The 17,472-nt window shown below is 40.3% G+C and overlaps 3 protein-coding genes across 5 annotated transcripts; all 3 read right to left on the bottom strand.

Annotated features, from left to right (window-relative positions):
• Window positions 1-502: 502 nt before the first annotated feature.
• LOC111577739 (dynein light chain 2, cytoplasmic-like) lies at window positions 503-2,376 on the bottom strand. Its single transcript, XM_023284160.3, has 3 exons — window positions 2,235-2,376; window positions 1,445-1,589; window positions 503-1,286 (listed from the first exon to the last, which is right to left on the bottom strand). The coding sequence occupies exons 1-3, from the start codon at window positions 2,348-2,350 to the stop codon at window positions 1,149-1,151; spliced, it is 399 nt and encodes a 132-aa protein (XP_023139928.2). The 5' UTR covers window positions 2,351-2,376; the 3' UTR covers window positions 503-1,148.
• A 2,811-nt stretch (window positions 2,377-5,187) lies between these two features.
• On the bottom strand, window positions 5,188-10,098 carry srsf1b (serine and arginine rich splicing factor 1b). 3 transcript variants are annotated; one of them, XR_002746946.3, is made up of 5 exons: window positions 9,659-10,054; window positions 8,305-8,507; window positions 8,043-8,215; window positions 6,136-6,834; window positions 5,188-5,770 (listed from the first exon to the last, which is right to left on the bottom strand). XR_002746946.3 is itself a non-coding variant. In XM_023284185.3 (5 exons), exons 2-5 carry the CDS (start codon window positions 9,850-9,852, stop codon window positions 6,652-6,654), a joined length of 753 nt encoding a protein of 250 aa, XP_023139953.2. In that variant the 5' UTR covers window positions 9,853-9,893; window positions 9,978-10,098; the 3' UTR covers window positions 5,188-6,651. The 3 variants fall into 3 exon arrangements, 2 of the variants coding, with proteins under 2 accessions (XP_023139953.2, XP_054873069.1); XM_023284185.3 differs by having other exon boundaries at window positions 5,188-6,834; window positions 9,659-9,893; window positions 9,978-10,098; XM_055017094.1 differs by having other exon boundaries at window positions 5,188-6,834.
• Window positions 10,099-11,182: 1,084 nt separating this feature from the next.
• pigs (phosphatidylinositol glycan anchor biosynthesis, class S) lies at window positions 11,183-17,345 on the bottom strand. The gene is made up of 12 exons (XM_023284179.3): window positions 17,192-17,345; window positions 16,067-16,206; window positions 15,844-15,955; window positions 15,664-15,753; window positions 15,462-15,553; window positions 13,818-14,058; window positions 13,572-13,714; window positions 13,373-13,487; window positions 13,117-13,262; window positions 12,887-12,987; window positions 12,603-12,813; window positions 11,183-11,801 (listed from the first exon to the last, which is right to left on the bottom strand). The coding sequence occupies exons 1-12, from the start codon at window positions 17,208-17,210 to the stop codon at window positions 11,523-11,525; spliced, it is 1,689 nt and encodes a 562-aa protein (XP_023139947.1). The 5' UTR covers window positions 17,211-17,345; the 3' UTR covers window positions 11,183-11,522.
• Window positions 17,346-17,472: the final 127 nt, after the last annotated feature.

The following is a 17,472-nucleotide window of genomic DNA, read 5'->3' as shown; positions in this document are numbered from 1 at the left end:
AAAAGTGCAAGCAGGACTTACAATCTAATTTTAACTAGTGAGAAGGCTGTAAATACTGTTAAAGAGTGTGTTGGTTTGTCTTTATAGTTTCCATTTCTGCGCTGACAACAGATTTTAGAATCTGATCACTTGATGCTTGACCTTTCCCCTCTAAGACCACAAATGGACTCAAATATACCAGCACAATTCCCGTGACAGAATAACAGAGCCACCAGGTCCAATCACTTTAGGATTTGGGCGTGTTCTTTGTCACTGATCTGTATACTGCTGGGTTACACCAAGACGTTCTTTAACCCTGCTTCCCTAAATACTTCCTGCAATGCTAGTCGAAATGCCAACTCTAACAACTTGGCACCAAAAGCCATCTTAATTTTCTGTAGCCCACACCCACCTGCTCATACATGAGCAATTACGTTCGCTGCATCGAGAAAATTACAAGCTCCCAAGACTTTTGATCAAAGTACATGCAAGCAAAACAAAGTCAAAGCACACATACACAACACATTTTGAACCAATTTACTGTCTCAAAGTTGTTTTTGTGCTCAACATGATGAAAATATCACAATACTAGATTGCACACTGAATTACATCGCAGAGATACACAGCAGCAACACTGTGAATATTCACAACTCAAGTGTAAACAGGAATGTTCAAGCATGTACAAAACCCTAAATCTCATAGCATGTTGTATTCTTTATTTAGTGTAAGCAACAGTCTTGGCATTTTTCGTCTATTAGTTGACACTTAAAATTAAAGGCATTTTAACAAAAACTCTGTTGCTCGTTTTAATTGAATGAAAATAAGTTATCATACCACAGATCCACTTGGAAAAAATGTACAGACCTGTGCAACAATGCGCAGGAAAAGTAAAGGAGAAATGAGAAGTAACCGAGTTTATCAGATGTGCAAATGCTGACCGAGTGACATCATGAAGAGTAGTTTCATATGAGCCTTTTTTTATGAATGACTCATCAGTCCAGGCATGACTGATGCACCGTTCACCAAAGGCAACGGTGCTGCAGGTGGCAAAAAGTAATGGATTGAAGAAAGCAGGAAGCCAGGAGGTAGGCATGTCTGTAGAAAGGTGGTAGCAGATGTACAGTGTGGCACAGAAGTACTGGGAGCTGAATGAAAAGTAGTGTTGTGTTTCAGCCTGACTTGAAGAGTAGAATGGCCACTTGACCCAGGTAGAAGTAGATAAAATGCTTTGTCTCGTGCGTCACGTAGCTGCCAAAGTTCCTCCCAACAATGCAGTGCCATGTGGGGTTGTACTTCTTGTCAAACTCCTGCAGGGAAGGCAATAATTAGTTTGTTACAGGCAAGAAGCGATCAAGAGATTACAATATTTCATGTTGAATATCTATTACAGTGTCAACATTAAACTGAAGTGGCCATAAAACTGCAATCGGATCATCCCCCCACCCCAATCTTAATACTGATATACCTTTTTGACATACGCGGCGATGTCCTTCTCAATATTGTACTTTTCCATCGCCTGCATGGCACAGTCCACTGCATCCTGCTGCATTTCATCAGACATATCTGCATTCTTGATCACCGCCTTCTTGTCAGACATGTTGGCGTTTCGGCTGCAGGGGAGACAAAAATCATATTTAGAGACATTTTCCACACAGTTCTTCCAACACAAAGCCAGTTGTAATTGATGCAGCCATTGAGTCTTGCTGTTGCATTCCCATGACTATTACTGCTGCTGCCACCTGCTTATAGAAACAGTGACCGGCTCTGGATGTGAATCTGCACATTTGCATGATGGAGCCAAGTGAGACTCTTATTCAATCCAGTTGACTGGCAGGTGTTCCGCATTTTACTTTGTACAGTTAAAAGGCCCTGTGTGTTACAGTGAGCAGTAAAAGAAGGGCACTGATTCGATGTAACGTCACATAATTCACCATTAGAGAAAAAGACACCTGTGCTGGCACCTTGCAGCGTCACAACTTTGGTTAAGCAAACACTTTCCTGCACATATTCAACAAGTTACTCCTGCAATTGCACATTTCTGTGACTGACAGCACTAGCTTCAAGTTGCCAGGTTTGCATCAATGCAATGAAAGTGAGAGCAGCATTCATTCGCATGAGAAATCCAGGAGGCTCAGGCGGCATTAGCATAAATGCAGCAGAAACCTCATTCCTCCCTCTCACCTGCTCACAGCGCACAGGCCGGATTATCAACAAACACTGCGATTCAAAGGATTACACATGCAGTTTACTCTTACCGTGTCCCTGCGAAGTTTAAATGTGTAGTAGAAGTGTACGTTACGGCCAGCTGCACAGCTTTTCCTTCATTTATGCACGGAAGCGTGGTGAGTCCGCCCCGCCCTCCGCAGCTCATCCGGCCTGTGATTGGCTGGACCGGAGCCTCCACCCGGCACACGGCGTTTTTTACTTGCGGACACTACCTGCATCTTATTTCCACCCAGAATGCACCGTTCCCCCACCCGCTCCCTCCCCGTCAGAGGGCGTGATCGATCGAGGTGATCGGGCTGAACCATGGTATTGATCTGTGGGAACTATGGAGCTTGCCTGACGTTATAATTTAAATTAGAGCGAGAGGAGGTTCCCTCAGGAATATTCCCGTGCCATATGTGAGGCAAAAGCACGCATTGTGAATGGGATTTTTTTCTCAATTCTTTTTTGCCTAAAACGGTTAAAACAAATGAAGGCACGTTAAATAAAACACAGGCTTTTCAGTGTATCATGATGACACAATGGCCCACTCTGAAAACCTTTATTATACCAGGTTGCAGAAATCTAGAATTAGAATACACACATTCAAACATTTAAGGCCCTGGATAAGGAGATTTTTACACAAAGGGACGACTTTTCACTTTGTTTAATTTCCTACTTCCAAACTACTTTGTTTTACATCACATCAATGTTGTGCCTTCACTGTGCACGTAAATAGCATGTGTGAGTTTCATATTTTAAAAAAAGCTGTTCTTCACTTCAATTTGCTCTTTTTGTGGAAAGAGCATTTTAAAGCTTTTTCTTAAATATGTCCTGAGGAGAACCTTTGAAATAACTACTTTTGGAGAGTTGGGTAAATGGTCAAAAATACAATTAAAGTTGCGGTAGTGATGGGTTATGCATAAAATATAAACACAGTATGCAAATGATCTTTTTTGACTTAGAAAAAAGTCTAAAAATCTCTTCTCTATTGCTCTGATGAAGGGAGTGGATAACCTCAGGTGTAGCTTTATACGGCTATGATCAGATAGTGTGTTCAGCACACAGACACTCCTTTGACCAGTAAAAATGTAGCTTTATTCTATTGACATGACGCCATAGATGACAAGTGAGAGGCGAGAACAGATTATTGGCATTCGGGATGCTGATATGTAAATTAGGATGGCAGCTGGTTTGCAGCTCCACCCTTTATTGTCTAAGAAATCATTTCAGGTAGATCTGAATGGATATATCTGACTGTGTGATTCTGTCCTCTATGTCATCAAGGTCTTCAAGAAGACTTGGACAACATTTCAGCATCAACAACCTTATTAATTCTATGTATTGCAGTTGTGTTATTCATTACATTTCCATTTTCCAATATAGTGCATATTTGGTTGTTACATGATGCCTATTCAGTTGCAGAGATGCTGTGTGTTGGAACAACAAATACGTATTTGCCTGTGATGAAAAGAACGGATAAAATCGATTTAACATTACATACTACTTGTCCATGGTCATAGAAACCCTGCCTCTGCAGAACTACATCTACATCAGCATTTGTGTAGCTTTAGTTAGATGCACACAGCAGCTACTGACAACCATTCACATTCCCTGAACAAGCGATGCATGCTAACCATATGTGATGTAAATATATAACACTAAATCAGACAAACCATTGCCTTGCTGAGGCATAACACTGTGCAGGTAACGTGTAGATGAAGCTGTCTGTACTTCGCATCTTGTCAGTAGTTTTGTGTTCCCCTCAGCTGAGTGGAATGATTTAGACAGAGTAATCTGTTAATTATGCAAATACATTTGCCAGGATTATGTCCTATTTATTATGTACTACTAAAAGGTACACTGTCTCATAAAACATTCCTGCAATAAGTCCTATCTCTTAGCTTATCATAATTAATAAAAAAAAATGGGTGGGATAAAAACATGAACACCATTATATAGCACAGTATACACTGGTATCAGCCTAAAAATGCTGCATTGATCGGGTTATAACTTAGTGTTAAAACTTTACCAACAATTACAGAAAATGCTGAAAGGAATGCATACTTTAAAATGTTGGATGTTTTACTTGAAGACAAACAAAGCTGTGTAACAAATGTATAATTCAGAAGGTGGAAAACAGGAAGTGTTTGCAGAGAAACCTCGTCTGTGTTGGAGCCTTTTAATGCCTTCAGACTCAGTGTCTCTGTCCATGGTGCTGAAACAGCCAATCATGTCTCTCTGTGTAATCAATTTTCATTTACAATTAAAAAACACACACACACACACAAAATGCTGTGCATATGAACGTGTGAAGCTTCGTGATTTTGTGATGGTATTTACCCTTCAATGTACACAACTGTTGTTTCTCATATTAAGGTGTAACTGCTAACATGCAATACAACCAAAGGATCTCCAATGTAGTGGACCGTGGCTTCTCACATGAACATTTGGTCCAGATGTTTGGGTTTTATTTGGCAACTGTACACATATACATTTTTAAAAATAATTTGAGAGAAATAAGGCATAGAGGTCAGCAGGCTACAAAGTAAATAAATTTGATGATCAGATTCCATAAATAATCAATTGAACAAAAAGTCAATCTCAGTTAAATCTTCCTCTCCTCCCCTCTGTCACCAAGTGCTTGTTAAAACGGGGTCTAAAGGAAACTGGATTTGTTGGATTTCTCTCATAACTGATCTGATTCCAACATACAAAATTAAGGCTAAAACCCAACAATTCACGTCAGTATTTTAGAAAAACACTCCTTTTAGTACTGCTTATGTGGACTTCAACGTGCACAATAAAGAGCAACAGTACCTCCTAAGATTAAAATTTGAACTGATACCATCTTTAGGTATCAAGAAAGAACTGATATCATGCACAGGACAGACACAAATATCACAAACACAATTGCAGATGTTGTACAAGTGTTGTATGTTTTTTGTGTCTGATTCTAATTTGTACAAGAAACACAGGGAAAGAAAAACAAAAATCACTTGATTTAATGTTATTGAATGTTTTATTAAAAGAGAATAAAGCTTTGAAATATTGGAGATTATATGTAAGAAAATCAGATATCCTCCACCTTTGGAAAAGACTGACCTATGAAAAGAAATACAAACCACATTAAGGTCACATTCCCTTGTCGCCTCCCAGACCTCCCTCTTCCTTCCCTCCCTCCTCCACTGGTAACATTTGCCCACTATTTACCACTCTCCTTACGCGTGTGGATCCATCCTGCACCTCCCAGCCCTCCTCCTGGATTTGATCCGAGCTTTGCTCTTCTTTTTTAGAATTTAAAGAACAAAAATTTTTTAAAATGTATCGTTCCTCACTGTGTCGTCAGTAATTGTGTCTCTGAGGTCCCACACAAAACGAAAAAACAAAACAAAACAAAAACTATTTGGGTAATTCGAAAGCCAATTTAGTTTAAATTTCTCACTAAAATGTTTCCGGTTTGATGGGGGCTATGTGGACAGGGCCGGGGGTCGTGCTCCATGTATCCATCCTGAAGCCTAATCCTAATCTGATCCTGAATCCTGATCCGGCTCCGGAATGGGGAGACACTGAGCCCAGTCCAAACCTTCAGAATACCAGCAGAACCAAAGAGAAGGAGGCAAGTTAGAATCACACCTTCAAAAAAATACTTCAAGTAATGTCAATAAATGCAACTACCAGGGAGTTTACTTTGAGAAAAACAAGGGGGCACCATCTATAATAAAGCCCAAAATACCAAGATTTACTTTGGATACTGAAAAAAAAGAGGAAAAGGAAAAAATAAAAAACAAAACAAACAAACAAAAAAAGCTTTGGGTCTCCAAATACAAAGTGGCACACAAAACTTGTAACTACTGAAAACATTCAAAAACGGCACTCCATTTTAAAGCGTGTAAAAACTAACAGCCTTAGAATGCAGATTTCACAGTTGACAAGGCACTGCCATCATACCATTGGTGCCATATTTGACTCCTCCTCCTCCTCCTCCTGTTTATCCTAATATGAACTGTCTCCTCTGTCCCATCCTATCCTGATCCACTGAACTCTACAGAGAAACACACAAGAGGGTCAAAGGACATATATATGCTTGAAAGAAGTAAAAATATTTATAAATGAAATGAAAATGAATTGAAACAAAGCATTCAACAAGGACAATCAGGAGGGGAAAAAAAGTACAGAGATGAGGGAGAGATAGATAGCAGAAAAAGAATGTTTATGAGAAAAGGAAAAGGCTAGAATGGAGTAAAACTGGGTTACGTTTACAGACCACGCTCATCTGGTCTGCAAAAATGAAAACGAAAAATAAACTTCAACCAAAAGCGTGGGGGGAAAAATGTAACTTGGCATGACAGCATACACAGGTGACAGAAGACGATCCTTCGAGAGTATACAAGGTTTGTTAAGTGATGTGAACATTTCCTCTCTGGCTCTGAGGTACACCACTGCTTTAGTGTAGGTCAGGCGTGTCTAGGTGCGAGAGCGGGAGCGGGAACGTCGAGGAGAGTAGCGTGGAGACCCTCTGCTGCGACGAGGGGAGTAGCTGCGAGAACCACTCTTGCTCCGGCTTCGACTGCGGCTACGAGACCGAGATCGACCGTAACTGGGGCTCCGAGGACCATCCATCTTCACACGGATGTAGGCCGTCTCTCCCTAAACACAAGCATGAGCACACATAACTAACCATTCACTGCCACGTTTAAGACACTAAATGAGACTGCTGCAGACACCAGAAAGAGTGTAGTTGTAATTTTCAGAGCCCTTCAGGACTCCAGACTGCGACTTGCACACTCAAAAGGTTGCATTTGAGATAAACGATAAAGTGACGTGTAGCTGATTATTTAAAAAGAAAATGAGGGAAGAGGAGGCAGAGATGGGAAGGTCCGACACACCCGATGATTGGAGAGCAGGTGGAGACAGGAAGATACTTAACCGGAGAAGGGGGGAAAAAAGCAACTCATTCACTTACAATGCCTAACGCTCAAGTAGGGCCGCAAAATTGAATGAACAATAATCACAATAATAATTTCAGCTTCGCACTATAACATGAACACTATCTATTGTGGCATTTACACTTAAAAATGTGGTCTTACATGCGCTGCTTTTTTCCGCTCATAGAAAAGACTGCATGTAGAAAAAAAATATCACTCTGTTCCATCTAGGACAAATCTGACATTAGAGTGCCCTAGTTTACTCTTTGAGGTCATTTTTAGTCACACACCTGGCTGACCACTGTAGCCTACAATGTGGGTTGTTTAGGGAACATCATTAACTATGGTGTCTTTCAACAAGCAGATGTGTTTTGCCTGTGACAAAGTGTGACCAAATGAGAAAATTGGTTGCAGTGGAAAAAGTTAATCTGAAGCCCTGCCCTTAGTGTGCCTACAGATATGTTTGCACAAGTGACAGCCCTCCAGACCTTTAGATTTCTAATTAGCCATGCATAAACCTTGAAGTTGTTCTGTATAATCCATTCTATGGTTTATACCGGTTATTTCTGCACATGATTTCCTCACTTAACTTTCTAAAACTTTGAATGGTCACTTCACTTGTCAACTAAGGCCTCCTTCTGCATGAAGCCTGGCAACTCAGAAATGTCACAAATTAGCATGACTGTCTCTGAAAATAACATAAAAAAAAAAACAAAACACAAGGCTGTATACAATTTTCATTTTGACACAGAACTATTAGACAAAGCAACATCATAGTCATTCAAGTTAAACAAAGAGCTTTACTTGTTGCCCAGTGTTACTTCCACCGTCTCTCCTGTTTTCTTCCTTTAATGGAGATTTCCAAATCCAAAATGTAGCCTCAGAGCCACTCCTCGTTAAGCTACACAAATGCTGTGATCCTTTACATACCTCATGAGAGCGAAACTTGGTGTTATCCAATTTACGGACAGCGTACGTCATGTCTTCTTTGCGTACAAACTCCACCACTCCGGTGCCATCACGATACACATCAGCATAACATACATCACCTGCCTCTCGCATGTGATCCTTCAGGTCCTGCCAGCTCCCGCTGGGAGGAAGACCTGACGGGAAATAAGATGGAATAAGATTCATTTACACTTGGACTTAATGAGATGAGTACAATCTACAGGGAAAAGAACTTGTCACCCACCTGACACAACGACCCTGTTCTCTGAACGTCGCGATGGAGGACCGTACCTTCCCCGTGGGGGTCCCATCGCTCCACCACCACCTCCACCACCACCGCCGCCACCTCCACCACCACTTCCCCTTCCACTTCTAGGAAACTCAACACGCAGTCTGTAGCCATCATAGTCATAACCGTCACGCCCGTAAACAGCATCCTCAGCATCCCTGTGGAATCCAGCAGTGGAATATCATCCAACTCAAATCGCTAAATGAATACAGCTTTACAAGTCAAAGAAAATTAGGCTAGTTGTGTAGATTAGTTTACAATTGCTATCATTTACTGCTGAAACAATGGAGGTAAATGCATCTTGCAAAATTACTGATTATTGAATGTGGTTACATAAATGAGAGCTGTAGACCAGGTTTAATATTCTCAGTATGTGCACAGGCAACTAATGGCACACAGAACACAAAATGCTTTAAATGTTAGCTGCTTAGGCCTTTCAAGCATGTCTCTTAAAACAGCTGCTAGTCTCAAGTCTGAATCACCTTGTGATCGAAAGTAGCTGCCAGTCCAAGTCATTTGGTTCTTGTGTTATGAAACGCATTTGTTTGCACCACTGTTAAAACTGCATATTAAACTTGCTCACGCTTTTGCAGTCAGTGACTCGCTTGCTTTGTTCTTTGTGCTATCAGAAAGCCTTTATCCAATGTTTTCTTGAGTATTCCTACATCTGCTCATTCTATACTTCTCATATTAAGCATGAAGATTGTATGGGGAAGTTTGAGAGTCTATGCCAATATACTTTAATAACCTTAGTATAATGAATAAGCTTTGACCTCTCACATGTTTTAATCTCAGTATTAAAGCTAATGAAGCTAATCGTGTGTGCAGCAAGTTGTTTGCAAGATATAGTGAACTAGCAGTGCTATGAGGAAATAATGAAAATGCTCCTTGGTGAATGCTACAAAAATGTGCACTAAAATATAATGTAAAAAAGCAGCAAATGTCATTGATTATTGACTTGAATGGTTAACAGATTACCAAACTAAGTGCCAATTAATTCCTCACCTTACAAAGTTTGCAATAAGCACTGAAAATGTGTACTGAAGGAAGGTCTACTTGCAATCAAACCAACATACAAGCAGTTACTCAGGTTAGCCCAACACAATTCAACAGAATCCAGTATTACAGCCACCAAATGGTGTAATAAGCTGCCTCAAGACCTCTCCAAAAGCACAAACCTGCAGCAGCACGTACTAATAAACGGTTAAATTACTGTATGTGCCTGTTTATGTTGTCTTCTTGTATAAACAGTTTTGGGTGTAGCGAGCTAACTGAGCAGATAAGAGACGTGGCGGCCACTGCAGCTCACCTCGGGTCCTCGAACTGCACGAAGGCAAACGGTGGTCCTCCTCTGCGGTTTTTCAGATCGATATCACGAATTGATCCGTATTTGTAAAACAAGTCCTCCACGTCTTTTGAACGGATGTCGGGAGGGAGATTCCCCACGTATATCCGACAGTCGTTGCTGCCCGCTGGTCCTCGGATGACTCCTCCGCCGGACATGATAGCACAAAACTAGCTAACGGTGAGAGAAGCTGGCTAGCCTAGTGAAGAAAATATATAAAATTGACGCTTAGGTAGTGAATTAAATGTTATAATTACACGAACAAATGGTAAGTTACACCTACGTCTTGGTGAAAGTTGAAATGGTTGAAGTTAGACGGCAAAACAGAGCAGCAGTTTAAAAAAAAAAAGTTGCCTTCTTCTTCGGTGGAGTGATGGAGCGCAGCGAGCTTTAACGGTGTTCACACCGCCACCTACTGGGGAATGTGAGCACCACAGCAAGTGAAGACAGCATCAAAGTTTTTTTTGATTGCATGTTTATTTTTAGCCAATCTCAGTATAAACTACACTCGTTCTTCCAATGACTAAATGTGGGTTTAGTTTTGAAATACCTACATCTATGAATAAAAAACTTTCCCATTAATAACCGAATATTTACTAAATATTCAATTGTTTCATTATCATTTTCTGGAGTGGTTAAGTAATAAAATGAGTTCTTATTTTAATAATTTGCTGTCTTGTAAAGTCTTTAAAAATGTAATTTCTTCTAATTGGGTTTGGGAAACTTTCTTTGAGGAGGAAAATCCTCAGCATTTTGTTGTTACATTTATCATCACAGAGCTTAATTCCTTCAATCTGTAATGACCTCAGTACTGGAGTTGTGTTTGAATATAGCACATTTTCTTTTACAAGAAACCAGAACAAACTTGGGATAGATTTCAAATTTTTTAAAAATTGTTTTTTAGGGCACTTTAAGTGATATGGGGCACAAAACCTTACACTGATTCGCTATTGAACAAAAAGTTTGAGCATCAAAGTTCATTCTTACCTTTGAAAACAGAAGCAGGCAATACAATTTTGGCCTCAGTGCCAATTTAGGCACTATAATCAGTTTCATCTTCATCAGTGAGAACTCTCAAACCAAAAAGAAAACCAAGTGATCTGATTAAAAGCTACACAAATGCAGTGCTGAGATCATGTTACTTAACATAGCTGCAAAATGTTTTAACAAAGGACATGGGAGACAGTTAAACAATTACACATTTAAGACTGTGCCATGCTGCCACTTTAATGTAAACACAAATGCATTAAAAGTCTAGTGAGGGAAATCTTTCGCCAAAACCAAATGTTAGCCATGGAAAAGACAGCAGGATGCCTCTAAAAGCTCTTGAATCCATGAAGTGGACCTTGTGTAAACATTATTTTGTCAGATTACTGTTATTAATAGTCAAGAGAAAACTTTAACACTCAACTTTGCATTACCTGCATTAATACAATAATAAAAATGTGATTTTGGAAGCTGACAAAAGAAGAAAAATGGCCAAAAACATTAGTTAGAACTTCAGTTTTTATTTCTTAATAACTTAAAATAGAAAGTACAATCGAAATATAAAACTTGTACGCATTTACAATTCAAATTTTCAACTGTACAGCGTAAGACAGTCCCAGCAGCCATTCAATAAAATCTTAAAACAGACATAAATCCTCAGGTGAAACAATAAAATCATTCACAAATGACTTGCAAACCCCAAACCTCAGTACTGCGAAATGAGCCTTTTTTCATGCCATATTTGCACTTAAATGTCAAGGCCACCAACAAAAAAAAAGAAAAATTCTTCATGACAGGCTTTTTGTTTAGACCTCGTGTTCATCACATCTCCTCAAATGTCTCAGTCCTTCTTGGCTTGCTTCTCTCTGCGTCTCTGTCTCGCCTCAGACACTATTTTGAGCAGAGATAGCAGGATGGGCACACACATGGGCAGGAAGAGGGGTATGTAGATAGCAAACTTCTGATCATCAGGAAAGTAAAGGAGGTGGAGGAGTGAGGGGTCAAAGAATGCCTTCTCTGATGCCAAAATGGCCTCTTTACTGTACTGAAGAGCAAAGCCGAGGTTCCCGGCCTCCAGCTCTGCCACGGCCAGCTGCAGAGATGTAACAGCACTGGACACCTGGGCGAGAGCAACAACAGTCACAGGTTAGGAGAAGATATAAGGCATTCCTTTATTTACAGCCAATTAAAATCACTGAGGGATTAGACTACTCCCTGATAATCAGACTAAAATGCCTTTATGCTTCAGTTGATTCATTTGGTCGGACAACGTGTTCATGTTGGCAGACTCCTTGTTTAGACAGGGAGTTATTTTTCGGTTTCCCCTAACCAAACACTAGCACGTTCATCTGTTCCGTTAAAATATTTTTCAGCTGACATGGAAGTATTTGCATACACAGACTCATTTCTCCAGTGCTGTGTCAGCACTGGACAACGGTACGGCCAGAGGAAAAAAGTTATCTGGCTTGTTAGTATTTCTTTAAACCAAACAGAACGTGCCGAATTCAGTGACCCTGCAGAATAGAGTCGGAGGGGGATTAAAAAACTTGCTTTTTTAGAACATATGCATGCAGGGAAGTGAGTACTAGTCAATAAAATGGCTAATACAGAAGAAATAAGAAGTTCAGCATTAAGGCACAATGAAAATCTTTGTCACATTTTTCAATTTTTGGTTGATGTTGCTGTTTCTCACAAAGAGGATTTTGAAAATGATAACACAGTTGGCAGAAGGGGAGGAAACTGAAACATGAAATGCAAGGTGGAAATGCGTGCAGTTACTGTGCAATCACTGTGCCCTAAGTTGAAACAAACAAACAAAAAAAAAACAGCACCCCAGACCAAAAGAATAAAGTATTTTACACACCCTCATCTAGATGTGGGCAACACAGAAGCAGATGTAGTAGCTACACATGGATTCTACCTGCTGGGCAATGTTGTCATTGATAACAATGTTGCCTATCTGGTCCAGCAGCTGCGCCAGAGAGGTGATGGTCGTGGTTGCTGTTGCAACATTTTCCACACTACGGCTCCACATGAGGCGGTCCAGCTCCCAGTCAGCGAGTCCTGTGCTGCCACACCGTGCGACCAGGAAGCCAGGAGGAGGTGTTGATGACTGCACACCTAGCAGCAGTCTGACAGGACACAGTACAGAAAAGTTACCTTGTTTCTACAGGAAAAGGAATAGCTGTGTAGGTTGAAGCTTACCGTAACTGTGCGAGGAACACTCCCATGACTTTAGCCATGTCAATGTTGATGTCAACAGGGAACTCAGGCTCTGATCCATAGAAACCATTTACATTATAAACCTATAGAAACACGGATAAACATTTTTTGGTGATACATTACCCAACATGACAATTTAACAGTTTAAAGTCACTGCACAGTTAACTATTGTAAACATTACATCACATAGTGTTGGCTTTAGATTTTCTCACCATAATTCCACCCCATCGTGGAGAGTGAAACGCATTGGAAGGCACCTCTTGCTTTTTGCGGCCCTGGATGTAAAGGGGTGAATGCTGGGCATCTGGGACATACAGCAGAAAATTCAGGACTGGGTTGGAAGATGCAGCGTTGGAGCCTGGAAATCAAATGCAACAAAAAAAAACAACTCAACCTAAATACACCAGAGAAAACAAGACAATGTTCCTTTTTTGAAATATACATGTTTTTTAAAATACAGTTTTTTACCAAGTCTAGCCTCCACCGGGTTGATGACATGTGCAAGGCTGTCAGCGTTGAGCGTATAGGCGCTGCGGCTGGTATCAAAGCGTGGGTTGACACCGAGCATGGTATAGTACAATGTCTGTAAAAGCGACGTGCATTTACATTCAGGAGGTGAGCCTCTTTTTATTGTGATATGGCTGCTACACATCAACAAACACAGTACCTGAGAGTCGATGCTAAAGTTGGCCACGGGGGACAATTTTGTGAGCAAAGGTTGGATGTAAGTCTGCACGGCACCCTCTATGTCCCAGTGTAATCGGTGTGACTTTGGATCAGGGTTCAACAGGCTGAATGTTATCTCATAACCTAAAGAAAAGACAAAAAAATAAGCAGCGAGCAGATGGAAAGTGTCCAAGGAGTCTGAGCATATAACAACTGGAACAGACATGAGGTTGGTGCGTTAACAAACCTGGGCTGGATTTGAAGGCTCTCATACTGTCAGCGATGCTCTCTTTGTTGTCAGGACTGAAACGGACTCTGTCGCTGAGGGCAGCGGTGATGTCGTTGTGGCTGAAAGACATCACCTGCAGCACCTGCTTGATACGAGGCTCCAGGTGAGCCAGCAGCTGCTCTAGTGTCTTGCCTACTCTCATCTGGGGCCCAATACGCAGCAGGGCTGTCCGTCGCTGACCGATATACACATTCACATCCTGAAAGGCAAGAAGGTACAGGTCAGCCTGGGTACTGTACTGTCTACAGTTATCTGAAATGGCACAAGTTGCTCTTTCTGTTACCAAGCTGTGTAGAAGGTATTTAGACTGGTAGTGGTCAGACACTAAGGACCAATGGCAGATTATATTTAGGTATATTGTTCATTCAAGCATAACACCACACAGATACTTTAATGAACCCTTTAACACATGAAAACATTTGCACTAGGGATGGGTACCGAGCCCTGGTACTAAACGAGAACCAGGGTGAAATTTTTAAATATTGGAGGATCAATAAGCACCGATGTTAACAGTTCTGCTCTGTGCAGCAACACACAGGTGACAATGGAAGAGAAATAAACGTTTAAAACTATGATTAAAGTTCACTGCAGTTGATGCAGAAAATATTCGTTGCCACAAGAGCAAAAAGTCGTTCGCATGTCAGAGCAGAAACATGATCAAACTGTGGAAACATTCAGTAAAAATTCATTATATACAGACGGAGAAATGTTTGACTGCTGAGCTTGTAGTTCATTCCTCAGTAACCAGGTTTGTTACGTTTGCTAGCTGCCCGAACACAGAGTTAACTAAATTATAAAAACATAGGTTAATGATTATGTAAGTAAGGAAGAAGTAAGTACTCTCCAGCCGTTTGTTGAACTGTGACTGTGTTCATGAATTCGGTCTGAAATTCTGAGCACCGTCTGTACTGTCATTCAGAATTTTAGCTTCACTTTCAGAGCACAGAGCAGCAGGATTTAGTGGTTTGGAGAACGCAGACAAACTCTGTCTGACTCTATTTTCAGTTTTTCTCTGCCTGAATGTTGGTGCTAGTGGTAGAAGTACTTAAACTGTTTTCTTCCCTAAACTATTAAAATCACACAGTCAAATCCTGGCAAAGTTCTGAGTTCATTTTACACTTAAAAGTGAAAAATGAAACAGGTTTTATCAGCACAACAGACTGATAGTTAATTCTTATTTGTGCAAGCTGGACCTTTTCAATCTGATATAATTCTGTACAGTGTATTGAGACACATTGGATAATATTTTATTTTGTGAGTAAAACCTGTGACACTGTCCACAGTGCTCTGATCATACCCATCACCACAACATTACTGTCTATCTAAATTTTCATTCTTCTACAGTGCATAAGCGAAAATAAAATAATCTTTATTCTGGTCTTAACACACAAACAACCAAACAAAAACAAATCAAAGGACCAATAAGAATACTGTTCAATTACTGGATCGATAAGCAGTCAACCATCAAAATCTTAGCGATACTCATAGCTAATTTGCACTATTGCAAAACTGGGGAAATAACGAATAGGTTAACTTCAACAGCAGCCACTTAACACTGTTTAAAACTAAACATAGAAGAAATCATAATGAAAGTGCCTTAACCTCAGGCAGCAGTGAAGAAGACTCCGGGATCACATATACAACCAAAGAACCACACGGACTCTCACTGAGCGTGTGCAGAGATAAATCTGCCTCTAAAGAAGAAGAACAAGAGCAACAGAAAGAAGTTACTACCTGTGGTTGTACTGATGTAATAAAACAGTAACATCTGAAGTGCTGAAAGGTGGATTTGTCAGCAGCTTACCTGCAGCAGAGGGCTGGTTCAGGGCGTCCTCCTCCATGATTGTAGCTGTGCGGTACCTTGTCTCATACCTGTACCTTAAAGCTGTGTCCTCTGGAAGGAAAAGAACATGACATGAAAAAAATTTACTTTCAAGTTTTGTATTTCGTATTAGCAGGATCAAAAACAGTATTATTAAATCACCATCTATTGCGCGCTCCTCTTCCTGGGTCTGTGTCAGTGGAACCTTCTTCTGCTGTTCCGGTGTCACAGTGCCACGTGCAAACACGACCTCCACATCTGCACTCAACTGTAGCTGTATAAAAGAAATACAGAGACGGACAGTTAAAAAAAATAAGGCATTAAAACATGGAAGATAAATAACCCACAAGATGAGCGACATGTAATAATGGAAGGAATAACAAACCTGCAGCTTTGCCAGTTCTTTTATCTGACTGACAGGCAACCAGGCACGGTACGTTTCAGTTGTTCGCCACCACAGTGGGACTCCCACGATGATGACCACCGCTGCTATGGACAGAGCAGCGAGCTGACCTCGTCTACGCTCTGAGAGAAACATCAAGACAGACAGACAGCATTTTATTTAAGTGCATAAAATTATTTATTAGTGATTATCCTGTGAAAAGCAACTGCTCTCTTTGCTCATGCACATATTTCATATTCTAAAATATTCAACAGATACCATCATAATGATTAAGATAAGTGCAAATGTTTGGCATTTTGCACTAAAACTGGCAATAATTATTATTAAAAGCAGCTCTAAATGGCAAGTTTCATAACCTATGTCCAACTTGGGACCAGTGGTACCACATACAATAAAAGCAGAAACCATCTCATACCATTTATACTGTGGTTGTTATCCCTGTTAATCTTTGGCTGTATTAGATAATTGTAAACAATTCTCAAAATCAGTAAGCAGGGCTACTTAATAGCAGTAATATCTTTTGGCATTACTGTGACTCATTCATTGCTATGTTACAAGATTAAGAGAAATTCCTACCCTTACATTTGCATATCGCAAGATATTTAATATACCATGACAGAGGATCTTATTTTAGTCGTTTACACCCCATGTACGGTTGATTGAAGCCAGATGTGCTTATTGAAGCTATGTTAATTCCATTTAAAACTGAGCTAAATGCTGCGCGCTCCACAGTACAAGGTAGCAACACCTGATTTAATTTAAAAAAAATATATAATTAAAAAATAAGGAGATATCACTATTTTAGAGAATTTAACAACGTATGAATTTGGGGGATTTAGGAGTATTTAACAACCCAGTGAAAACAGAGATATAGGATGGAAAAAGTGCAGGTGTTCTTTGGGAATTCATCCCTGCAGATGCTGCTAGCTAGCTGCTAGCCGTTAGCTTCGAGGGTCATAACACTAACAAAACAGGCCCCTTGAACTATGGTGGCTAAAACTGTTGCACATCTATAAACACTCTAAAAAACCCAGTGCACCAGTATAAATGGTGCTTCCTAAAGGAGTGAAAGCATTTACATAGAATTCAGTTAATGAATCTACTCACCCACTTCCGTGGTAGCCATTTCTGTCAATGAGCTGAAGGGGTGCGCTTGTTCATGTGACTCAACCAGTCAATCGTCACATGACCAATGTTAAAAACAAACTCGGCGGAACATTTAAGTGCGAAACCACTTAAAATCTATATTCATTATTACAATGTACTGAAATTGAAGCAAATATTGTGATTTGTTACTGTTTGTCCGTCCCAAACCTGAGGACAGTGATCGTCGGTACATCCCGGTATTTATATGCAACGCACAAACACAATGTGAGACACTTTGGGAA

Source organism: Amphiprion ocellaris, chromosome 14 (assembly GCF_022539595.1).
Source record: "Amphiprion ocellaris isolate individual 3 ecotype Okinawa chromosome 14, ASM2253959v1, whole genome shotgun sequence".
NCBI classification, from domain to species: Eukaryota; Metazoa; Chordata; class Actinopteri; family Pomacentridae; genus Amphiprion; species Amphiprion ocellaris.
This window is presented reverse-complemented; position numbering and strand designations above follow the sequence as displayed.